Below are 26,226 nucleotides of genomic sequence, written 5' to 3' on the forward strand. Positions count from 1 at the left end.
ACAGCGCAGTTCCTGCCTCCTCCAACTGCCCACTCCCTCCCACACCCACCCCCCCTTCTGGGAAGCAAGAACTGTGAGCCAAGGAAAGGAGGTGGGGAGAAAGAAGATACTCGTCCCATCTCTCCTCTGACCCCCAAAGGAGAAGGGACCACAGCCCTGAGACAGAGTCAGTTTTGTGGTCCCCCATTCATTTCTCTCTGTCCCCATGTCCGAGGCCAGCCCAAGTTCTGCCAGTCCCCGCAGCCACTCTGCACTTCATTCCCTGACCAAGGCACTCTACAGCCGCAGTTAGCACGAGCCTGCAGGGCGCATCCCTTGTTTAGCAGGAAGGAGGCAGGGTCCTGCTGTTCTGAGTTGGAATTCCAAATGCATCAGTGCCTCAGAATGACAGGATTTGCAGTTCGCCATAGGTGGCATCCTATGTCAGGTCACAAAAGGTTAACACAGATTTTTATGGACTAGAGAGACTGATAGACACCAATCCTAAAACTGATCCCAAGAAAAAGTGTGTCTTCATTCTTTCATTAATTCAGGAAAGAATTTACTGAGCACCAACTACATGCTAGACAGAGGCCTTGCCTCATAGAGCTAAGTAGACTAGAGGCAAGCATGCAAACAGGTGAAAACCCTGTGGAGCTGGACAGATTGGAGTGGGAGGCACTGAAAACCTACTCATGAATTTCAGCATCTCTGCAAATTGGGACAGCCTATGTAACACAGAAATACTAAACTCATGCGTTTTTCTGTTCCTGAAAATACACGACTAGGTTATGAGAAAACTAAAGGGGACTTAAGAATGACTAAGGGGGTCGACCTTCGTTCATGAAGAACCAAACTTCTAGAGGTCTGAGATAGTTGCAAGACTATCCATGTGAACATTTATATTTTAAGGATTCAACCTCCATTTTCAAGTGAAAGTTTTTATTTCTCGCAGTTTAGTTTTGACTTTGGAGAATGCTTTGGCCATAGAGGTTCACTGTGGGCCAGGACTATAGACACTGGACACACAGGCAGGTGTAGGCCCCACCCACGTGAGTCAAGAGACAGGGAGACAAGACCACTGGAGGGAGCAGTGGAGAGAGACTGGAAAGATCCTGAAACAAAGGGGTCTGGACTTGACCCTTCAGCAGACAGGACGTGCCCAGGAGAGGGACTCCTCCAGGCAACAGTGTCTAGGACATGCTGTGTGGGGACAACAGGCAGAAGAATGCACTTGAGTGAATTCTCAAAACTGCTAAAATTATCTTTATGGGAATAAGTGAAACCATGACAATGGTATCGTTCAGTATATGTTTGTTTGATCAAAATCATCTCCCCTTTCTGTGCCTCATTCTATTTATCTATAAAATGGGAATAATGATGGTATCCACCTCACACAGATGAAGATTAAGTAAATGAATAGAGGAAAGCACTTAGAGCAATGCCTGGTACACAGTAGGTGCTCAGTAAATTATCCACTATGCTCATATCAAATATGAAAGTATTCTCTCTGGTTTCTGTAAAATCACATTTTACTTTGTCTATGGGAAAAAAAGATGTAAATTATTTCAAATAGACATGTACATACTTTAAAATACTGAGTTTATTTTTAAAAATCACCACAGTAAAAACTGCCACACAAATTACCTTAAGCCATCAATAACAGACATTCCTATCAAGTGTATATATGTAACTCCTTCAATTAAAGACTTTTGCTTTCCCTTGAAGCCTTTTATTCTGAGGTTATATAAAATTAAGCAGGAAACCATTAACATCAAACGAAAATCAATTTTGCACAAATAAGTGTGATCAAGCATCTTAAATTATCACCTGAAATACTTGTTTTCTGAGAAAAATCCCAGATGATAACATGAACATTATAAAAAGATTCACATTATTCCACGGGTATGTCCCCGTCACGCGTTCTTCACATTTGTCTCACCAAGCCTCAGGCAAAGAACTGAGAGAAGCTTCTCCAGGCAGTACCCTTATTTTTTATGTACATTCCTTTCCTTTTCTGAATTCAGAATTTCTGAAGGAAAAAAAAAAGGCTTTTCTTTTGGTAAAATATGACTTTTAAGACAACCGAGGACCAAGCTATGTGGTTCTGCAGTTCCTTCCCTTCTCAGGGGAGACCCAGAGGTCTTCACACCATCCAGAAATGAAATTGCTGCCCTCCCCAAAGGTGGAAGTGGGCTTTGCTCCTTTCTCCAAGCACAGGAGGCCTCTCCTGAGGTCCCCAAAGCTCCCTGAGTTCAGACAAAGGTTAGTATATCAGAATACATCAACCCACAGCAATGAAAGACTTTGAAGAACAAAAAATGTAAGAAAGTACCTGGGAATTGAAAATTCCAGCAATGTGTTAGGTGTGCCCTGGTAACTGATGGGTTCTGATGTTTAATAAGCTACAACAGATCAGAGGTTTGGCTGCATAACTAAACTCTGTGCCCCATGCAAGTCTGTAACCCAGCAGGGACAGGTGTCCTGACAGGAAGCTGCCAAAGATGGAAACACGAGCTGGCGACGGGACTAGAGAGTAGCCGTGCTTCTGCTGGCATCAACGCCACCCACAGGCGAAATAGCAACCTGAATCCCTGGGTGAAACATACTACCTTTCAAAACATTCAGGTCACCAAGCTGAGTCAGTGGAATGAACATATTATTTCAAGAGGAAAATTATAATTCAGAAAATATTATATTGTCATAATCAATCCACATTTCCTAGGCACTGACACATATAACACATTCCATCATAAACGGCCAGAACCATTACTATAACGAGAAGATGCAAAGTGAGGGTGCCCTCGCTGGCATTTCCTGCCTTTACTGGGCAGCACCTTCAGGGCCTGGATGGGCAGCCGAGGATGAGGACTTCCTGTGGCCTAAAACAGAGGGCGGCGCTGTCTCTTCTCCAGTGTGGCACGAGGGGTCGTGCCCTGCAGTCTTTAGGCAGCCGCCTCTAGGAATTCTGAGGTGAACACAGCTTCTGCGTAATCTTCACACATATCCTGAAGTTCAGCAGCCACGGCCCCCAGAGCTTCATCTACAAGCTCTTCTGAAAAGCTGGAAGACAGACGACACAGCTGAAGGTACGGACAGCCAAATACGGGAGCATTCTTTCACTTAGCTGGGGAACTTACCAAGGCAATTCTGAAATTTCAATGGAAATTCAAATGTCCAGGCATAGCCAAGAGACTTTTGAAGGAAAACAAGATGAGAAACCCTGCTTCCCTTGACATTAAGATGGTGGCACTTGGATCCCAAAGTCAGGCTGGAGGGAGGGACTGTATGTAATACACAGGACAACCTCACTCACCTCGGGTTGGTTGAGACCAGAATCAACTAGAAACTAATTAGCAACAACCCTGCTCCAACCAGCTGCACAGGGGCCTACATGCCTGACAGGAAAGGGTGTGTGCCTGCTCTGAGGGATGGGGAGGGGGGTGGGGGCAGGCAGAATACTCCAAATTTGTGTTCTCTCTCTCAGAGAGTGAGCTGCAGACTTACTATCCCCAAAGTACTTCAGTGTACATTTCCTCACAGTGAGGATATGCTCTTAAATAGCCATGAGACAATTATGAAAATCACAACATTAAAACAGATACAATGTTGTAATCTAATCTTACCTACAGACCTTTTTCAAATTTTGGCCAACTGCCCAAATAATGTCCTCTAAAAGAAAACTTTTTCTAGCCCAGGACACACGTGGCATTTGTCACATCTCTTTATTTATATGGAATTGTTTTTCAGTCTTGTCTTTCATAACCTTAACATTTTTTTGAAGAGTAAAGGCCATTTCTTTGTAGAATGTCTCTCGACTTGGGTTTGTCTGGTGTTTCCTCACAGTCAGATTCATTCAGGTTATACATTTTTGGAACAAACATCACAGAAGGGAAATTGTGTCCCTTCAGTGCATCTACTTGTTACTACTGATGACTGTTAATTTTTATCACTTGCCTATGGTGATGTCTGCAGGTTTCTCCTTGCAAAGTTACTATTTTCCCTTTGTAATGAGTAAGTATATTGTAAGGAGAGACTTAAGACTATGCAAATATCCTGTTTCTCATCAAACTGGCCAGTAGCCACTATTACAGGAATGCCAGGGCAGATTTGCTCATTCCACCACTCCCTTTGCGTTGAATAGTTGACATCCTACTTAATGAAGAGCCCTCCCTTCTCCTTTATTTATTCATGTATGTATTCATTCACTCATTCATTCGTATTAGCTAGGCCTTACAGGTTCCTGTTTTATTCAGCAGTCTATACTCACTATTATTACTTATTCTGGTACTCAAAATGTCCCCAAGTGGCCAGCAGGGGCCCCTTCAATCTGGCTCCAGGGTCCTCCTGACATGGCCCTATCAGTCTCTGAACCTTTTCTTTCTGGAACAAAATGATGACTCAGGCTCCTCTTACATTTTCACAGCTCCAATTTTGGAACTGGCCATTTCTCCAAGGAGCCTGGTACCTGTTCCTGGAGAACAGTATTTAGAAACCAAGATCTGGGCTCCAAGTGTGTTCACTGCTATTGTTATAGTTACCACTGTCTCCCGGTCCTCTCAGCAGAAAGACTCAGGGAGACAAACAGAAACACACACCCTCAATCTTTCTATCTCTCAAAAACCGTAAATTCCTAATACCTCCAATCCTAATTCAACACAGAGGATTCAGTCTAGCCTTGGTTCCCAAAGTCAGTTTATACAAAAAAGGTAAACACAGGTAAGCATCACTCTCCCTCTCCGGTCCCCTCCACCCTATTCCCATCCCAGCAGTTTTGTCTTGCTGCTAATCTTACAACCTTGTCTTTTAATTGGACTGTACAGTTTTCATTTAATATAATTCTGATACTTTTGAGCTTCCACTATAAATTCTTCTGCTAAGTATTTTCTACTTGTCTATTTGTTCTCTCTACTTTTTTGCCTTCTTTTGGATTCTGTGATTTTATTACATTCTTTCCTCATTATTAATTAGGATGTTACATAACTTTTTACTATTTAGTGCCCACCCCAGATTATAATAAACATCTTTGACTTAAAGTCTAATGTTAATTGACAGTGTTACTATTTTTACAATTTAAGAAACTTAACACTAACATTAACCCTACTTATCCTTTTCCTGACTTATATATCATCAGTTGTTTTAAATGTATACTCACACCCTTAAGACATGAGTTATTATTACACAGTCAGTATTCATTTACCTACCTATTGACTTTTCAAAAATTCACGCCTTCCTGTATTTTTGACTTTTCATCTGTGACTCTTTTTGCTCTACCTGAAAAATACCCTTTTAGTATTTCCTATAGCAAAGGTCTAATATATACATATACATACTTTCTCAGCTTTGTTTGTTTGGAACCTCCCTTATCCTTCTTCAAATGTATTTCACTGGGCTGAGAACTCCAGAGTGGTAATTCTTTTCTTTCAGAACCTGAGAAGATATGCCAGGTCTCCCAGCTCCTACCATTTCTGTTTCTCCTTTTCCCTTCCTCCAGCTGATTTTAAGACTTCCTTTTTCATTTTTCATAATACTATGACATGCCTCTATATGGATTTTTTATTTTTCTTGCTTGAAGCTTTTTAAAGCTTCTTGAATCTATGGCTTGATGTCTTTTGTTATTTGGGAGAAGTTATCAACCATTATCTCTTTGGATGTTGTTTCTGACCCATTCTTTCTCCCCTCCTTCTGAGACTCCTGCTACATATTTATCAGACCTTGTCCCTATCAGACCTTGTCCCTTTATCCCCTGTGTCCCTTTATCTTCTCTTCTTTATTTTCAGCCTTTTTTGTGTCACCATGCATCTCTCTGGATATTTTCTTCTTACACCCCAAGTCTCTCATTTTTAGTTTTGATGTGTCTATTAAGCCCATCCAGTGAATCCCTCATTTCAGAAACTGCTTTTTTCAGTTCCATTTAGATTTAGTTCCCAGTTCTCTACTAAAATTCTAAATTGTATCTTTTAACTCTATGAACGTAGTAGGTACAGTTATTCTAATGTCTGTGTCTGACAGCACTAATATTTGGACCTGCTGTGGGTCTGTTCTTGTTATTTCTATGTCTCTCTGTTACCTGGTTATTCCTATCTACCAGACATTATATTTGAAAAGTGTAGAAAAATTAAGATGATGTTATATGTCTTCAGAGAAAATTTTTCTTCAGAGAAAACAGTTTGCTTCTGCCTGGTATCTAGGGGAAAATAATCTAAAATCAATCTCAGTTCAATCTCCAGAAGTGGGACAGTTTGGAGCTGAGTGGAGCCTCTGAGAGGGCCTAGTGGCATGCAGGCCACCCTTAGTTTGAGAAAGCCACCCTTCAGGATCCAGAGGAAAAGTCCACCAGGAAAGTTCACCAGGGCAACTCCCCCACCACGACCAGCCCTGGATTCCCACCTGTGTCCGCTGATCTGGAAGGGCCCTCAAAAGTACCACTCAGCTCTCTCCAGAAGTGATGATCCAGTGCCAGACAATGGGCTACCTAACCTCCCTGGATCCCTGTCTTCTCCAGGACCCTGAATCAATTATCTTCATTACCCAGTTAACTTCCTGATGCCTTCCAGCATGTATGTTTCATTTTCGATCTGGCTTTTCTATTAACAGTTATCCTCAGTGGGAGAGGTGCTCCATATTATCAAGCTGTGCCAGTACCAGAAACAGAAGTGATTACCTTGTTTTTATATTTCCTTTGCTCTCTATATTTCTATCCCGAATTCACTCCCAAACTATGAGAGAAATATAGAGGTATTCCCAATACATTCAAACACATTAGGTAATGTATCCATTATCTTCTTTTTTTAACCTTTCCCACTCTGACTTTCCCCCTGGAAACTCTTCCGCCTGGAGTCTGCTGTCCTCCTACTCCAATCTGGACCAGTTGCTTTTTATTCTCCCTGGAAAACTCTTCTCTTATCTGGAAGTTCCACACTGGAGTCTAAGTTTCTTAAATCTGGTCTTCCTCTTTCTCAATGTCCACCTTGTATTGGTGGCATAGGCTCTCCAGAAACTTACTGAGAAACAGTGAATGGGAACAAAATTTTTGGACACTTTGCATACCTAAAAATGTCTTTATTCTACCTTATATTTAATAATTTAACTGAGCACAGAATTCTAGGTTAAAATTTTGGAAGTATGTTACAATATAGCAGTATTGCTATTGAAAACAATATGCCATTCTGATTTCTGGTTATTTGAATGTGCCCATTTTCAACTCTCTGGAGCCTTCTGTCATTCTCTCCTTACACTGGGATGCTCATAATTCCTTTCCATAATTATATGCCATGATGTGTTCAGTCTATTTATTTATTCATTTATTCACTCACAGTGGACAACTGATGAACCCTTTCAATCTAGAGACAAACAGCCTTAGCGGAGTTTTTCTTCAGCATTTCCTTTGTAATTTCCCATTCCTCCTTTTTTCATTGTTCTTGCATTCTGGAGCCCCTATTATTAAGATATTGGATGCTATGAACTGAAAAATCTGTGTCCCCCAAAATTCCTTATGTGGAGGCTTAATCCCCACTGTAATGGTATTAGGAGGTGGGGCCTTTGTAATTAGGTCATAAGGGTAGAGCCCTCAAGAGTGGCATTAGTGCCCTAACAAGAAACAAAGAGAGAGATGATCTCTCTCCTGGCCAGCGGAAGACACAACGAGAAGACGGCTGTCTGCCAATGAGGCAGCAGGCCCTCGTCAGACACCCACCTGACAGCACCTTGGTCTTGGGCTTTCCAGCCTCCAGGACTATGAGAAATAAACTGCTATTGTCTAAGCCAACCAGCCTATGCTATTATGGCAGCCTGAGCTAAGACACTGCATCTCCTAGAATACCCCCTTAGTTTTAAAATCTTTTCTTCTATATTTTCTATCTGCTTGGTTTTTTTGTTCTACTACTGCCTGAGAGATGTGACTTTTTTCTTTGAATCTTTCTAGTGAGTTTGTTTCAGCCATACTTTTAATTTCTTGGCACTTAAAAAAAATTCTTTGAAAGTTTCTTTTTTATAGATTCTGTTCTTGTTTCATGGTGAAATAGCTTCCGTTGGTTCTCTGAGAACATTAATTCGTTTGTTTTTAATGTTTTATTCTGCTTCCTACATTCTGCTTTGAAATTCCTTTTATCTGTTATAATAGCCTGTTTATCTTTCATGGTTTTCATCAGATGTCTGGTTACCTTAGCTTTCTGCTACATTCCCAAGAATGAGAATTTCACCCAAGCCTCCTATTTTCTGACTCACCAGTACCTATGCCTACAGAAGCATCTGGTGCTTCCCATTCCTGACTCTTTATCAGGGTCCTTCTGCACAAAACAACTTGGTTCTTGGCTCTACCCTCATCAGGCACTTGGCTCTGTCTGGTCTGCTAAGTCATTTGCCATTTGCCTAATTGCTTTATGGTTTCCAAAATTTTACTGCTTTTTCTTGTTTGCTGTCATTTATGGTTTCATGCCTTTTATTTAGTCTTTTATAGTGACCATATAGTGGGACAGGGATACGGGATGCAGAGACAAATACATATTTCAATCTGTCCTTTCCCACCAAAAGTTTCCTGGTGTTTTTCAAGTCAGGACTTCTGAACAAGTTTCCTTTCATTGAAAGCATCACCACCTTAAGCCTTCCCTTCACACCCAGTTTATATCATCTGCTCCTTTAGATCACTGGGATAGTGCTTTTCTTCAGATGGAAGGAGAAATGGAGACATTAAAAGAAGAAGAAAAACTCAGCTTACTTCCCTCTCACCCAAGGGGCTAGCAGATGAAGTCAACTGTCTTTAAATCTTTTTCAAGAGCTGAGCAATGTAACTCTCACCTGAAGAACACTCAAATCAGAAACAAAAATAAGAGAGATTGAAACCAGGATATCCAGATGCACTGTCACTCAAGGATCGAGGACAGCAGAGGAAGCCATCTGTAAAAATCCAGGCATATTTGAATAGCTCTGTCCTCTCTACATTTTGGCCCGCTATTCCTTACACGCTGAGAGCTTTCCCCTACATCTACAAAACAACTAGAACAAAACATATCGCTAATCAAGCAGTAAGAACATACAAAGAATAGTTTATCTTCCTTGGCTTGTTTTTGGATTTCCCCATATGCCTGTTAGCCTAACCAAGCCAGACAGGCTCTGGGAAAACAAGCGAGCATGCTTCAGGACCGTGTGTTAACACAGGCAACGAGGCAAGTTCACCTCTTCTCCTCCCCAAGAAAACAAATGTGCATCGCAACCAGGACAAAGGGTCTCGTACACTTTGAAGATACTTCATATTAAAGAGAAGTCTTAGGACTTCAGGTTAAACCTGAGGGAACATGGTGATTATCTCTAGTCCTACCCAAAAGCTCACCAAAAAGAAAGGAAATAGACAGACAAATCTCTAAGGAGAAAACAACAGACAACAAGTAGGTAAGAAATGTCTAAGATTTCCGGGAGGTAGAAGCACAAGGAAGAACTGGCACTGAGCCAGCCAAAGCCTCAGGGTCTGTCAAGGGAGTGGTCAAGGAAAAGCAAGCCCATCTGTCTCACAAAATGTCAAACAGACTCAGGCAGTTAACAGTACTGAGAATCAGGAGGGCAGAGTGAGGTACAGAGGAGAAACTGAGGACATGGGCTGAAACGTGCAAATGAGCCGTAAGGTTGGCAGATCTGCACTTCTGCTCTGACAGCTAAGTGACAAGTCCTCCTTCACCCCCACAAAAGGAGGAAGGTATGTTCTTTGGGAAAAATAAACCAGTAATTTTAAACTCAGCAAAATCATCAATCAAGTATGTAGACAGAATAAAGACACATTCAAACATATAAGTTGCAAGAAATGTCCTTCAGGACACAAAGCAGGATATGCTCCATCAAAATAAGTGCATACCAAGAAAGAGGAAGACAAGGGCACTAGAAGAAAAGGATTCTAACCCAGGACTGAGCCCTCTAACACTTAAGGGGGTGAGATAGAGAGGTCCCAGGGCAAGAGTCATACTGCTGGGCCTGATGGGTAGGAGAAAAGAGGATCTCAGCAGCAAGAATGGGGTGGAGGCAAGAAACAGTGATTAACTGATACCCCTGGTGAGGAGGAAAATTATATTGAGAGGCACTGGCTAGTATGTGGGAAATGTTAATAAATACATAAAAGAATCAGCAAATAAAAAAGAGGTAATTATCAACTCCTGGAATATGTCTGAAACTTGTTCAAGAAAGAAATATAATCATTATAAACTACATGCCTCAATGATGAAACTTATCTGCATGTTTGTAATAAAATGATACCCAAAAGGAATTTAAATTTGGGCCCCATTTTTTAAAAATGGACTTACCTGTATCTTTCAATTAACTATTTACATAGAAGAAATACTTAGTCGCACTGGGCCTTGGTTTTATGCCCCCACAGAGTACTTTTCTCAAAGCAGGTAACTCTAGAGGAGCAGCGTTTGAGACGATGCTGTGGAGTCTGAAGGCCTGCTGCTGCTCTACGTGCAGCTCGTCCTGCCCATGAAGGTCTCACAGTCCCCACCGTTTCCCACAGGCCGTACTGTGCGTCCTCTGACAGACCCTCGCCAACAGCAACAATAAACCTGCCCTGACTTGCACACTGTCCCCTAGGAAGGGGCAGCATGCTCCTCCAGAGGGCATCACCCATGCTATTCTGCAGTCTCCTTTCTGAGAAAAGGCAGTTGCAGACAAAGCCTGTTTACCAGCCCAACAGCAACTGCTGGAACTCTGGGGCCCAAAGCACAGCATGAGGCAGTGGCCAGTCCTTTCTCCAGCCTTCCTGTCAGGGAACATTTGGCACCTGGTTCCTAACAGAGGCACACATAAGCTTGTACTGACCTTTCTGCCATAAGCCACGGGCTAAAAGAGCCCACGGCCTCATGCGACATCAACCGCAGGTGCTGCTCGAAGCACCTGCAGTAGTCGCCGATGCTGCGCAGCATGCCTGGAGGGACAGACAGGGCAGCTTGGCCCGCTTTCCGTGGAGAATCTTCTGAAAGGGAGAGAAGGGGAGCCTCTCTTTTCTCCGATCTCTCCTCTGTTTCCACACTTTCATTCAGGGAACTGAGAGCAAATAAAAATGATGAAAGCATTCAAAATTATGGTTTGGGAGCCAAAGGCTTACCTTCCTTTCTCTTTCTCTCAGTGACCAAAACTCAACATCTTCTCATCACTCACTGTCTCCCCTTTTCCCTGGACTAACCCCATGGTAGGAATTCATAACTTGCAGACAAGAATTCATAAAGCACATCTTGCAGGAAACTATCAGCACACAAACCACATATGTCAGTGGGGTGCTTTCAGTGGTGACCACCAGCTAAATGCTATTGAAGGTACCTTAAGATGCCCTAAGACATTCAATTCAATGCCTGTCTTACAAACTCCCTATTTTTACTGAGCCATGTTGGAGTTTGACAAGATCCTGCTCAAAAGAATTTCATTCTGTCTGGTGGCAACTGAAAGCTTCGGAAAGTTAACATTGAAGGCAGCCAGCCTCCGTGAAATCCAACGGCCAAGGTACCACTTACTTGCCATTCCGGGGCCTTTCTAACACAATGTTCACATCTGGGTCCTTGCAAGCTGCTGTGGTCGTGATCCTGATGGGATGAGGAGAAAGAGGCCTTTCACTTACTGCTGGGACTTTGTGGTCTAGAAAAGGAGAGGCATAACATGACTGCACACAGAGCAAAGGCATGTACATGTCAGAGCTGTCCTTAGTGAGAACACCACTCGTACAGTTCGTACACATAAACACATCTAGCTAGCAGAGCAATGAGGAAAAAAATGCTCGTCATAAATGAAACGGTGAATTTCAAAGTTACAAAGAAACAAACCGAAGAGGAATCAGTCTTAAGAAAGAATGAACTCCTTTCAAAGCCTCTGTGGCCCTGGAAGCCTCCCTGAAGAGGTCTGCACAGAGCCCCGGGCTACATGGCTTCCCATCAGGTCCAGCTGCCCAGTCAAGGAGTCTGAAGCAGCTGGGTTTTTTAGCCTTTAAATGGTTTGATTACTGCAGAAGGAAAAAAACTGTCACATCAGAACACTCAATTAGCCGATTTAATATGTCTCTGGGCATTGCTGGAAAAATCTGCATGATGATAGTCAAAACATTAACTTATTAACTATACCTTGCAGGCTTGACAGCTCTTTGAATTCTGAATTATTTGTAATTTAAATGTATTTCAAGTAAAGGAAGAAAATTTATCCTGCTGTTAGGTAAGAAGCACCTATAAGTCAAACAACTTACCTGACTCACATATATGTGCTTCTGATTTCTTACTGCTGGACAGAAATGCTGCATAAGTCAGCTTTTGTAAAAATATTACTAAGTATGATAATTTTCAGTTGTACAGAGAATGAGAGGGTGAGACATATAGATGAGACACAGCACATTTCAAAAATCACTTTAAATTTGGTTTTGTGATGCAACTGAACATACAACCACAACTAGAAACAGAGTCCTCACTAGGATTTCATGATTCTGGAATTAAAGCATCCAAAATCTGATTTCTATTAGTGTTCTAAAAGAGCTCCTTTTCGATGCACACTTACATTCTATGCAGAGTCATAGCTGGTGACTAATAATTTAAATTGTCCTTGAGAAAAGAGAACACTGAGTCCTTGGTAAGGCCATCTTCTGAGTGATGCAACCTAACTTTGTGGCCAATGGCCAAACCATCAATGAAACGAATTGCCTTTCAGTGAAACAAACTGCCCTTCAGTGAAAAATTGCCCTTCAACATTTCCTTTTTCTTGGCTTCCATATAAAGAGATGCTAAAATGCCTGTGGACTCACCAAGCAATGACTAGAAGGGTCCTCCCTATGCCAGGTCCACACTAGGCACAGCAGGGGCCACAACTGAATACAGCAAATTCTCTGGCCTCAAGGAATCTATGATTTAGCTGGGAGAAGTGAGAGCCCTTCAGAAACAGCTACAGCCCACAGGGGGACATGCCAGAAGTCTATGGAAGTTCAGCAGTGAGGATGGAAGGAACGGGGCAAAATTCCAGTACAGGAATACCCAAAAAGGGTCATGTGAGCCAACCTCCAAGGGTGGGTCAACCGTCATGTGAGGATGAAATGGGAGCTGCGGTAGGGGTGGAGGGGAGAGACCAACACAAGCACAGAACAGAGTCCTGTAAAATTCAAGAAAACACAGGAGAACATTGGTATTGTTTTAGATGGCTCATCTTCCTGTCAAAATTTGACATAGACAATACTTCTTCTAAGATGATATACCAAACTCATACTTTTAAAAAACTGTATGTGACAGAGGCTCTGTTGTAAGCTTCCCAGATCCAGATCTCCTTTACATCTCTCAATACTCAGAGTCCCTAAATCCCCTTAGAGGTGGTGTTTAACACATCTTGTCCACCTGCTTTCATTGAATAAGGGGATAACTGATGAGCATGAGTCAAACAGAACCTGAGTAACTCTTCCAGACAAAACTGAGAAAGCAGCTCGGCAACTGCAGCCAAAATGTGTGTGCATGAACTTTTTTAAATGGAGGAGAAAGATAAACCCAAGAACAAATGGGTAACCATTAGGGAGAAAAAAGAACCTCAACCTCTACCTCAAACCATAGGCAAACTTTTACTCAAGTGGGATCATAGACCAATACATAAAAGCTAAAACCATAAAGTTTCTAGAAGAAAACAAGAACTCTCTTCTCAACTTGGGAGTAGGCAAAGGTTTCTTAGATCAAAGAAAGGAAAAACATACAGGAAAAAACTGATTAAGTTAAACTACCAGGTTTTTAAGTGCTCATAATACGACACACTTGGGAAAACAGGTAGGTGAGGCATAGATGGGGAGAAAGTATCTGCAAACATCTACCTGAGTAGATTAGTGGCTGCTGGGGCAAAAAGTGGGAGAATAGGCAATGAATGCTGGTGGATGCAGGGTTCCTTATAAGGTGATGGAAATGTTCTGGAATTAGACAGCAGTAATGTTTTCACAACTCTATTAAATATATTAAAAACTACCCAACTGTACACTTTAAAAGGGTGTATTTTATGGTATGTGACATATCTCAATAAAGCTATTATTTAAGCACACACACACACACACTTGTATTTGACATGAACTTATACCCAGAATGCACAAAGAATTCCTACAGCTCAAATACAGAAAGATAATCCAATTAAAAAACAATGTACTAAAGATCTGGGTACCTCACAAAGGATGATATATAAATGGCAAATTATCACTTCAAACTACTCTAAACATCATTATTTATCACAGAAATGAAATTAAAACCACAGTGAGTATCACTACACCCCACCAGAATGGTTATAATTAAGAAGACTGACAACATCAAATGCTGTCAAAGATATTGAGCAACAGGAACTCAGGAACTCAATGTAGATGCATGTGTAAAATGGTACAGCCACTTTGGGGAAAGTTTTTGGCAGTTTTCATAAAGTTAAACAAACACCTATCCATGACATAGCAAGTATACTCTAAGATGTTTATCCAAGATAAATAAAAACTTAAGTCCACACAAAGACTACACATGAATATATTCATAGCAGACTTATTTCTAATACCCCAAAACTAGAAACAACCAAATGGAGATCCACAGGCAAATGAATTAACTAGATGTGGTATATGCATAGAGTGGAATACTACTCAGCAATAAAAGGAAGGAATACCGATACAGTGTGGAAGGCTAAATGATGACCCCCACAATGTCCATACTGTAATGCCAGGACATGTGATTGATTGTTCCGCTCTATGGCGAGGGGGACTTTAAGTTAAGGACCCTGAGATGGGGAAATATCCTGGATTATTGGAGTGGGTCCTCAATATAATCAAACTGTCCTTTAATAGGCAGAGGAAGACTTGACTACAGAAGAGGAGAAGGTAATGTTATAATGGGAGCAGAGTCTGGAGTAATGTGACCACAAGCTAAGGAATGCAGGCATCCTAAGAAGCTAGAAGAAAGAACCAGCCTTGCCAACATCTTGATTTTAGCCCTTTAAGACTCACTTCTGACTTCTGACTTCTAGAACTATAAGAGAATAAATTTGTGTTTTAACTTGTCACAAACTTGAATATTACAGTGGCAACAGAAAACAAGTTAATATAAACAGATCTATAAAACATCATGTTGAATGGAAGAGGCCTCAGACAAAAGAACACATGCCTGCAGAATTCCATTTATATGAAATTCTAGAACAGACAAAACTAATCTACAGTGAAAAACAAGTATGGTGGTTGCCTAGGTGGTAACTGACCAGGAAGGAGCAGAAGGGAACTTTCTCAGGTGATACAGTCCATATTTTGCTAGGAGTCTGGGTAACAAAAGGTGTATCCATTTGTTAAAACCCATCAAATCTAAAGTTTGTGCATTTATTATATATAATATGTAAATGTTATCTCCAAAGGAAAAAGAGCCATAAGAAGTATAACCTCTAGTTGCTGTTGAAATGTTTAGAACGAGGTGTACTGACAGCTGCAACTGTCACAGCAACATACTAATTGTAGAACCCAGGAGGTGAGGTATCTGGGTGTCCACTGTAGAATTTTTAAAATTTTTCTGTATATTTGAAATTTTTTAGAAAATAATATTGAGGCAGGGGGAGGGTACTGGGGGCAACACTCACCATTTTTTCCTTCCTGTATCCAAAGATGAGGATCGGTATATGCAATTTTATTGTATCTTTGGCGAACTGTCTCCTGGTATTTCTATTAAAAAATGTTTAATTTATAAGAAATTAATTAATTCCATTAAAACCCGGAACCAGTAAGGATATAATAGTTCAGCAGACACATCTGAAACAGATACACTGCCAGAAATTGGCATCTGCTAGGCCAGGAAGTGATTAGTTTATAAGGTGAAGTCTAAAATAAAATGAAGCAATCAATCTAGTTAATCTGATCTAGATCAGCACTGCCCACTAGGACTTGTGATGATGGAAATGTTTATATTTGCCATTTCCAACATAGCAGCCACTAACTACTAACTACTTAAAATGTGAGAAGTGTACTTAATCTTAATTAATTTAAATTTAAATCGTCACATATGGCGAGACACTACCCTTTTGGACACTTCAGGTCCAGACAGTTACCCGCAAGAAGGAGAAATCAGTTATAAGACTAATATAAATTACACACTTTAAATTTTCAAAAACCACCAAAAAACTGTCTGCCCTCTGCTTCTATTTGGCAGCAAAGCCAAAATGAGATTTAGTTCCTGTACAATTAAAAAGAAGGTGTTGAAATGGGATCCAGAGACCTGGATTCTCATCCTAGCTCTGACAGGAATTTTTTGTGACCTTGGCCACATCACTTACTCCCTTATTGTATCTTAATTCCCTGCTCTGAACAATCCAAGGGTTGGCTGGGTAATGCCTAAGATCTAAAATTCTATGAGAAAAAAACATTCTAAAGTAGTATTATAGGAATTACAGAAGGAAAAATGACCTGTGATCTGTCAGGAGCACATGCTGGCAGGGTAGAAGAGGTGCCTGAGCAGCACTTACCAGCTCAGGGAGGAAGAAGTCGACAGGCACACTGTGGGACTGCGCTCTGGTCCCAAGGTTTTTCGAATCACGTATCAATGCTATCGGGGGATAATAATAACGATCCCTTCCTGATTTATGTGTCAAGTTGTGTGCTGATATCGCATACTGATTTTATCCCTAGAAACACACTACTTATTAGAGAGGGTGACTTTACCAAGGTCATGCACTTGGTTAGCAGCTGAGCTGGGATTTAAAGTCAGGAGTGTGTGACTGTAAAGTTCTAAGCTACACAGGCATGAGAACTTTTCTCTCTCAGCAGAGGCCAGCCCTCAGTGGCCGACCAGAGCTGGCAGCCCCAGACCTTACTTCCATTTCCTCCACGCGGAGCATCATGGTCTCCAGATACGGGCTGCCCTTGCCATCCCCCAAGGCGGCTAAGGCTTCAGACTCCAAGATCTTAGAGTGAATCATAGGCCAGAGTTTGTGAGGGGTGTCTTCCAAAGAATCATTCAGCTGACCAATGCTGTTGGGTCCACAGTGAACATCTACAGCCTACAAAACAAGGGAGGAGGATGAAAAGGCAATGGAAAGAGGACAGAAGGAGTGGAAGGTTAAAGTTGATTTTAATAAACCAACCATGTAGCAATCCAACTGGCAGTGTTTCCATGCTCAATCAAACCTCTCCTAAGTCAGTAAACATCAAAAGTAGTTTAATACCAGTACAATTTCTACTACAGTCATTTAAATGGTAGCATTAACCAAATAATTCCACTACTGCCCTTGTAAATAATCATTGTTATCTATTTTGCCAATTGGTAAAGCAAATGTCTTCCTTGTGCTATCCTCAGAATGTCCAATATTCTACATCTCACATATTCCAGAAGATATATCTATTCTCTTTAGTTCAATGCTCTTGTAAAAACATCTGCTCATGACAACACAAAGTTCATGATTCTTGGTCTTTACTTGAGACTTTCTACCTACAACTCAGGAGAGCTTTACCAGCCTTTCTTGACTTGTATTTGTAAAGCACTTGGCAGTTTATAAAGCATTTTTACATGTACTGTCTTTCTTTTGTTTCTAATATATGACTATGATCTGTTCTGAAACAGACTTTTGGAAAGAATGTCTGGAGAAATGACCCTATCAGGTTCTGGAATGAGACATTTCTGGGACACCAAATCCTGGTTCTGTCCACTGATATGCCTGCAACTGTGGGCAAGTTTCCTTAACCTTTCTGGGCCTCAACTCTCTTATTTGTAATTAAGAAATAATAACCTTCTATTTCAGAGTTGCAAGGATCACAAGAGCGCTTGCCACGTTGGGACACCTACACAGTGGCTGGCAGGAAGTAAGAGACACACAGTGAATGGTCACTGCCATAGCAATTTACAAAACCTTTTAACAGTTCGGAGAAGAAAATACATTAGTGGCTGATAAAGATATGAAGAAAAGCCCAACTTTAGTCAAAGTTAAAGAAATAGACATCAGTTGAATAACTAATACAATAAAATTACAAAAATATCTAGGAACTAAACCAATAATACAGGTCTAGTTAATTAACTTGTGTGTGGGTATTTCTGTGTGTAGTATTTTTCATCTGTAAGGAATGGAATATCAAGAAAATTATGTGCTATTTAAAGAGATAAGGAAGGTCTCAACATGCTGACAGAGAGAGAGCACCAAAATATAAAGAGCAGCACAGAAAAGCATATGGTATCAGTTTGTGGAGAGGTTTCACTATTTGTATTATAATTTTCCTGAATTGTTTGACTATTTAGTCATGGACATATGTAACTTAAAAAAAAATCCATACAGTTTTGAAAAATGTAAGTATTTCATGTGCAAGTTCAGTTAATGGCAACAGCGGCAGCAACAGACAAGTATAGTACAATGGTGCCCTTCCAAGAGCTTTCTCCTGCTAACAGAATCATCTTGTCTGTAAGTAAATCTTTTGAGAGCGGTATTCTACTTGTTACGCACAGCAAATGTCTTCTCCGTTTTAGAGGTGACAGTTCTGAGAATTTGTGTTTAAGGTCCCACAGATCTTTTATAAGTTAACATAGCCAAGTAATTCTGTTTACTCCATGTGTCAATTTCACTGAGTTGTTTGTTTTTATGCAGTTATTTATAAACACTGACTCTTGATGGTGCTGCCTAGGAAATTCTTCGTAATGATGCTGATGTTTAACAGCAGCCGAGAATACGAAATACTAGATAGAGTTACTTTTCTTTTTTAATAAATTGCATTAATGACCATTTAGTGCCTACAGAAATAATTCTTATATATAAGGCTGATCATTCCTAGTAATATTCAAATATGTCTGAAAATTTCACTGACAGCATTTATAATCACTTCATTTGTCTTTCAAATTAAAATGCCGTATGGAGCTGCCTCCCTAGATTAGGTTTTAACCTCATAATTCTGCTAGGGAAAAAAGCACCATTTGGTGGCTATGCTGCACTGAACACCAAGCCACAGCACACCCGACTTCAGCCTCCAGCCTTCAAAGCTTCAGCTCACGTAAGACTCTGTCGCAACATACAGGTACAATAAAATTACAATTGCAAAGATTATGAAAATCTGCTGCAGCTAACATATTGCATAATAATTAGAACAGGGATACATTCTCGAAATCAACTTTCTTCCTATTGCTAAGGTCACTGGGCTGGTGGAGCTTCATTCCAAACTTCCTTCAAACTCAAAGCTTTACACTTGTTCTGCCCTTTCCTTGCTCTGAGGGCTTTAACTTCTTTCCAAACCTCCACAGAGATTCGATGGATGCAATCTGCACCTTCCACTCCATAGTCCTAGGCCTAGACAGGGTAGGAACATTCCCACAAATGCTAAACCTAAGTCCTCCAGAGGAAGAGCACAAGGGTGGACTAATATAACATATGTTTTTATTTTTCTCAAATGTTATCATTTTTTCCTGAGCCACCTTTCCTCTGCTAGGCCAGACACTGGTCATTATTAGGCATTCAAAAAATGCTTCCCTGTCAATAAATATTAGGCCCTAAGTATAAAGGAAATCAGGCCAGTAATGAGCCAAACTAGGCTGAATGAAAGGAAATGAGGACAGCCATTCTTCTGCTGCAGGCTCAACACTCAGGGTCATGCAGTGCACCCACATTCTGTCATCAGGTGAGGAAAAGAGCCACTGACAAAAATCTGGGGCTCTAGAGAGTTCTGTGAGCTGTTTGCAAGGCTGATCTAAGTCATAATGCTAAATATACACTGTAAGAATTAACATGTCAAATATGAAAAATAATTCCACCATTCCTGAGTAGGATCATCTAGTGCTTAAAAATAATCTGTGTATCACGTTCCTTACAACTTAGGACGTTATCATGGAACAGTACTAGTGCCAGCCCAGAACACCAACACCACACAACACATACCTCCTCTGTAGGCTGGGCTGTTACTGTGTTTACCGATGGCCGATCCTTCAAACGAGTATCTGCTTCCAGAGAAGAATTGACTCTCTATTAAAACAGACAAGTACATTTATAAATTGTAAACATTTACAACCCATATTAGGACAAATGGATTCTGCTACCAGAATAACTTTCGGTTGCAACTGTTCACAGCTTTAGCTATATTAGGCTCTTTGCAGCAATTCAAAGCACTTCATCTTCATGAAAATAAATGCCATGTGGTGATCTTGGCTTTCTGCCCTGTTTCGTCTTTCAACTTTGTAAACATTGTCAGAGCACCTGTGTGTTTTTATCCAATGACTCAACTTCTCTGTTCCACAGGTTCCTCATTGATAAAATGAGGAGACTGGACAATTTGTCTCTAACAGCCCTCTCAATTCTATACTCCTGAGATTTCTGTAGACTCTAAAAATAATTGAACATTTCTTATAGTAGAGATACAGAAGTCCAGTGACCACTCCAGGGACCCAAAATGTCATTCATTCCATTTAAGATTATAGTATTCTTGTGTGGCCGCATCTAGTCATACAAAAAAGACTTTTTTTTACAGGGTGAATCTAGAGGGTCAGGTGATAGCATTCAGCTTCCTGCATAAAGGAGGATGGCACCTGCTTGTGATGCTGCATGCCTTGGGCAAAATAGAGCCAATCATTCCAGACCACTGAGGTAAAAGCACAGGATTAGAGTGGAAACAGTTAAGTGAACACTAATATCACCAATAGATCTATTTGATTAAGAATGGAAATTGCAACTGAAACTCATTCCCCAAACTAAAACCTCCCCTTTCTCAAAAGTGGGATTTTCTCTCTCTCCCCTGGTCTTTATCCCTTACCCACAATGGAAGACACATCAACAGTGTGCGGTGGTCCCAAAAGGGGCCCCAGCAGCACTACATCCACACTGTGCAGCACAAACCACACTGAGTCTCCGGCTGCCAGGCAGGCAGGCAGCCCTACAAAGGGTCAGTGCAACCTTCGTAGCGGCTCTTCTTATTCTAGCACTTCCAAAAGACAAGCAAATGTGATGAACTACATTACCTGGGCCTTGGCCAGGAGAGGCTCCAAATGCTCCAGAACTGCCTTCTGTACCTTGTCTGCTAACTGTGTAGCAGAAACACTATTTAGAAATGAAAAAATTAAAATCAAAAGCAAGAAAATATCCTACCTTGCATACTTATTTACCATCCAGGTGAAGGGAGCTTCAATGATCGTGAAGCTACAGTGCTTCTCTAACTGTAAGGACCACACAAGTTCCCTGGGATCTTGTCAAAATGCAGATTCGGATTCAGTTAGTCTGAGTAAGGCCTGAGATTCTGCATTTCCAACAAGCTCCCAGGGAATGCAGCGCTGCTGGTTCTGGACCCCACTCTGAGGAAAAGGGTGTACATATCATCTGAAGAAATACGTTAGGCTCTCAGTATCTTTTAAAAGGATAATAGCTGCCTTTAAAAAATTAAAGAGGATAGAAGACTGAACAAATGAAACTGATCTTATTCCCTCCCCAAACCCCATGTTACAGAGTTAGACATAAACCTACAAAGACAAGGGAAAAAATGGTGTTGGAAAACAGAAAGACAGAAGTGATACTAACTTAGCTGACCTGAGAAAGTTGACGTCTAGGCCAGTAACAGAAAAACCAGACTCCACACAATGTGCACTGCTGATCTAAACAGGCACAGGGAAGACAGTACCAAGTAGGTCTGGGGGTGAGCTGGGAGGGGGTGGCTAAACGTGGAAGACAAGAGTCAAATGCCATTTGAGAAGTCAGATGCCTGGGTCCCTTCCCTACTTCAGAAAATTGGACAAGTGTCTCTCTCCAGCTCTGAGAGAAGTCTGGCTGCTCATTCTCTGCAGAGGTCCCTTGACTGAGGGATGCCAGTCACGGCTGAGACGGCAGGGGTCTGCTGGCAAGAGGGAGAGATTTACGCATGCGGAGTGCTGAGTGGTGAGGCTCATGGCCCTCCTCCCTAACTCAGCTCCTAGGACACTGGGGTTCAGATCTTTACCCTCTGGGCAGAAGATGAGAAGACTCTTCTCTGAACAGTCTGACCCACCCCAAAGGAAAGACCTAAACACCAACGTGAGGGTCTTTAGCAAATGGTCCACCCAGATGACCTTACAGAAAACTCAAGTTCAATAATCCTTTCATCAGGTGGTGCTAGAACAGCCAGATACCCTTAAGGAAAATGATGAACCTTGATCAGTACCTCATCTCATACATGGAAATTATTTCAAAATGGATCACAGACATAAAAATATAAGCTAAAACTATAAAGCTATTAAGAAAACATAGAGTATCTCTCACACCTTAGCATTGGCAATGATTTCTTAGTTCACATGAAAAACTAAATGTAAATAAAAAACTGATAACCTGGTCTTAATCAAAAAACATTTAGTCATCAAAAGACACCACTAAGAAGATATACAAGCAAGCCACAGTACTGAAAGAAAATATTTGCTACATATAAATCTGACAAGTGGCTCAAATCCAGAAAAAAAAAGAAAAGAAAAGAACTCTTAAAAATCAATGATTTAAAAAAATTGTGATATAATGAGTTTAAAGAAATATGTATTTGGTCATTCATATAATCAAATATGTATTTTCAGGTATATTTGGTTTTTATCCACAGTTCCTGAAAACATGCAGTCTTAAAGGTGAAACGGGTGTTTTATTATGTTAATAAGAGACTTTTGGACCCTCCCACCCACGGGCAGGGGCTGGAGGCTGAATCAGTCGACCGCCAATAATTTAGTCAATGAGGACAATGCAATGAAGCCTTCACAAAAACCCCTGAGAAGAGCTCCCCCTGCCCCTTCCTCTCTGTAGTGGGGGTAGAGGGCAGTCTTGTAGGATGGAGCCCTAAACCTGGGGAATCTGGTGCTGTCTCAGGGCAGACAACATCAGAATTGAGTTGAGTTCTTGGACATCCTGCTGGTGTTCGAGCATTGCCTGGTGTAAGTATGTGTAGGAAGAACCCCCTCCTACATACTTACACCCACTGAAATTGGGTCTAAGTACCCGAATGAAGTTCACTACCATTACTGTTGTGTATAATATTGTTATTGTTACACATATATGTAGGGAAAAAATACACCATTGCATTTGGTGTCAGAGATGTGGCAAACATACAATAGACAAAAGATGTGAACAGATATTTCACGGTAAACTGGCAAAGACACTCATCATCATTAGACTTCAAGGAAATGCATATTAAAACCATAACAAGATATCACAACATTCTTACCAGAATGGCTAAATTAAAAAGATGGACAATACCAAGTATTAGCTAGGATGTGAAACAACCAGAAAGGAACTCCCATACTAAAAACGGGAAACAACCCAAATGTTAATTCACAGGCAAACGGACAGACTGTGGGATAGTCATAGAATGGAACACTACTCCACAATGAAACATGCCCAGTCCTACGTTACAGGGGCAGCGCACTGCCCCTGACCAATTTCTTCCAGAAGTCCAGTGTACCTGGTTCACCTCCACATGCCCCAAATGTGTAAGTCCTACACTGGCAAGGACTCACTCCTGACCTTGTCCTGTGACATCCTGGAATGGGCACCTAAAAACTCTGCGAAGTACATGTCAGATTAAGAGTCAGACCTGCCCAGCCTCCTCTCCCCAGGACTCGTCATCTGTACCAGCCGCACTGCCCTTTCCTTGCTTGGCCAGGTTAGTACTTGCTTCTCAGTTTTTAAATTTAAACAATGTGTTGTTAGAGATACAAACATGATATAAAAAGGTGGAAGATTTATGAAAAAAGGCTAATGAAAAGATTAAGACAGGAATCGGGACTGGTTAGCTGTGGGGGGAAAGAAGAAGATACAACTAAAGGGGGACACACAAGGAGTTCTTAGAGCAGGGGATGGTCCCTTTCTGGGTTTGGGGTGGTATGCACAGGTGTTCATTTTGTAATATTTTGCACTGTACATGTGTATTTAGCATGTTCTTCTACATGTATTAATTTTTTTAAATTAAAAAACATTGAAGGGGATAACTGGGGCTTAGAGGATTACATCTGCTATATGGCCCTCAGGACAAGTGGGTAGGAGTCACAAACCCAGCACAATCCAAGGTTACACCCTCTCATAGTTAAGAGATGACTGAGGAACGGACTGCCTCAGAAGGTGGTGACCACCCCACCACACAGACTATCTATGAACATGCTGGACAGTTACTTTGTAGAGATAATCCAGGGGGCCTGGAAGCATCAGCTGGGGGAAAAGCCTTCAAATCCTAAGATTCTGTGATTGTATAACTTCAAATCTTAACTAGACAGAAAAAAATCTTAGCCCTCTAATGATAGGGCCACAGCCCTTTTAACCTGGGAATCAATGTCCCAGCATGACCGGTGACAGAATGCACAACTGTTTCAATGAGAATTCTGTTCATTTGACCTCAGAGTGAATTTTTATCAGAGCTAGAAAAACGAGTCAACTGCAGCAGCATCAACTAAGTGTTCTCACAAACTTCCTCATGCCTATATAGGTAGGTGGTAACACTCTAAGGGGCCAAATGGAAAAGGCAATCTGATTCGAAAACCTAGGGCTGCATTCAAGCTAACAAATGAAGCCAAAGTACCTACACCCTCACACCTCTGAGCAGGACATGCATGCCAACGGCCAGGAGAAAAGCCCCTCTGGGGGCAGCACAAACAGATGAAAGACTCTCATCTTTCAGACAGAACTTACCCAGAATTGTGGATGTTTTTTCAGTTAGCATCCAAACTCCACAAAAAAGATATATTTCCTAGCAAAAATACTATATAAAATGCAGGCATAGGCAATCAAGTATTTATCCATTCATTCCCTCACTCATTAATTTAGTGCTGTTAGGCCTAATGGTCGAGGATGGTAAACCTATCTAGACGAATTAGAATAGACAGGAACTAACTACTCTTCTTCAGAGGCAAACACATACCTCAATTTTTGAAGTCTACCCATTTCTTCAGCTTTGAGTTCATTCAATTCCTTTGTTCTTCTGGAAGTTTCAGCACCAAGCCAATCAAGCCTAGAGGACAATACAAAAGAGTCACCCAGCTCTCCTCAAAAGCAGCCAGAACTCTGGTGAGTCCAATCTTGGCTGCACCATAGGCTTCTAAGGTAACTCCAAAGCCTTTTAAGCCAGCAGACAGCCAATAAACCTAAGAAGTATGACTAGCCCTCTACACAATCTCAATTAGTTGCTAAAATAGCTAGATGATGTAGAATAGGCCTGCTTCCTCTGCAGCTCCAAAACAGATATTTACCTCTGCTTTTGCATTCTGTCCATTTCTTCAGCTTTTAAGTCTTCTAGTTCCTTCAATCTTTTAGAGGTTTCAGCCTCAAGCCAAGCGAGTCTAGGGGACAGTACACAAGAGTCAGACCAATTCTGCCTCAACCTGCAGTGTCATTACCACAGAAACAGACCAGGCATCAGGGTGCCCACAAAGCACCAATCCTGGCTCAGTAGGTAATGCAACTTCCCTGGACTTATAAAGCTCTCCATATAATTTTCCATATAAAAAGACATCCAGATGCAAAAGTATTCCTAGAGTGTAGAGCAACAAAAAACTGCCCACAAATATTCACAAGAAAACTAGCATCACTGATTTCTTGTTTGACTATAAAATAAAGCTGTGTTGCTGTGTCTTCAAGTTTAGACAGAGCAGTGGACTCCCAGGAGAGCCATAAAGGCATAGTGAAGTTTAAAAAAAACAGAAAAGAAATGCTAACTCTGAACAACTCAGCTGTATGTGGATGGGCTTTGATGCAGTTTAGGATTCGTGGACATTACCAAATTATTTAGCAGCCCACTTTCATTTCTGCTTTCCCATAATTACAAGAACAATTTCAGCCAAACAAATGCAAAGTGGCCTGTTTTCACTACTCTCTTCCCACGGAATGTTCTCACCTATTAGCCCCTATATAGAGCCTTTCTTCAAGTCCTAATTTATTTTCCATCTCCCTCCATGAAGCCTAGATCTCTGCAGCAAAAGATACCTGTCCTCCTAGGTTCTCTCGGTTCTTAATTCCTTAGTTCTTAGGGTACATGCCATGTTCCAGCTTAAATTACAGTAAAGGGCATGTCTTCCCTACTGACTGTGTCAATTAGAAGGGGCTCAGATTCTGTCTTTTTTGCCCTTTTAAAAGTCTCTATAGAGCTCAAAATTGTTCCATATACACAACAAGCAACTGGTAGACAACTGACACTCATTTAATTTTTGAATCAATGAAATAAGGAATAAAAGACAGGTCATTGTCTAAGCTGTAGACGTAGACAGAAAAGTCTGGTAATTTACATTTTAAATAACCAACTTTATACACAGGAAAGAGAGAAAGAGTTCACTTTAGAATCTATGTGAAAGGGGCCTTTAATTGAATCAAAGA

At 41.1% G+C, this 26,226-nt stretch overlaps 1 protein-coding gene across 5 annotated transcripts in view; it reads right to left on the reverse strand.

Moving 5' to 3' along the window:
* Window positions 1-1,564: 1,564 nt before the first annotated feature.
* The window catches only part of KIAA0753 (KIAA0753 ortholog), a 57,109-nt gene continuing 32,447 nt past the window's right edge, over window positions 1,565-26,226 (reverse strand). For 3 of the 5 annotated variants that reach the window (XM_057501005.1, XM_057501004.1, XM_057501003.1), the window contains exons 11-19: window positions 25,107-25,196; window positions 24,779-24,868; window positions 20,886-20,964; window positions 19,813-19,896; window positions 16,777-16,962; window positions 15,550-15,631; window positions 11,469-11,589; window positions 10,780-11,004; window positions 1,565-3,042 (exon numbers count right to left, since the gene is read on the reverse strand). In XM_057501005.1, coding sequence (XP_057356988.1) covers window positions 2,925-3,042; window positions 10,780-11,004; window positions 11,469-11,589; window positions 15,550-15,631; window positions 16,777-16,962; window positions 19,813-19,896; window positions 20,886-20,964; window positions 24,779-24,868; window positions 25,107-25,196 — 1,075 coding nt within the window. In that variant the 3' untranslated portion in view covers window positions 1,565-2,924. Of the gene's footprint in view, window positions 3,043-10,779; window positions 11,005-11,468; window positions 11,590-15,549; window positions 15,632-16,776; window positions 16,963-19,812; window positions 19,897-20,885; window positions 20,965-24,778; window positions 24,869-25,106; window positions 25,197-26,226 lie in introns of those variants that run through there. The other 2 variants (XM_036896180.2, XM_057501006.1) reach the window with 2 other exon arrangements.

Source organism: Manis pentadactyla, chromosome 4 (genome assembly GCF_030020395.1).
Source record: "Manis pentadactyla isolate mManPen7 chromosome 4, mManPen7.hap1, whole genome shotgun sequence".
Classification (NCBI taxonomy): Eukaryota; Metazoa; Chordata; class Mammalia; order Pholidota; family Manidae; genus Manis; species Manis pentadactyla.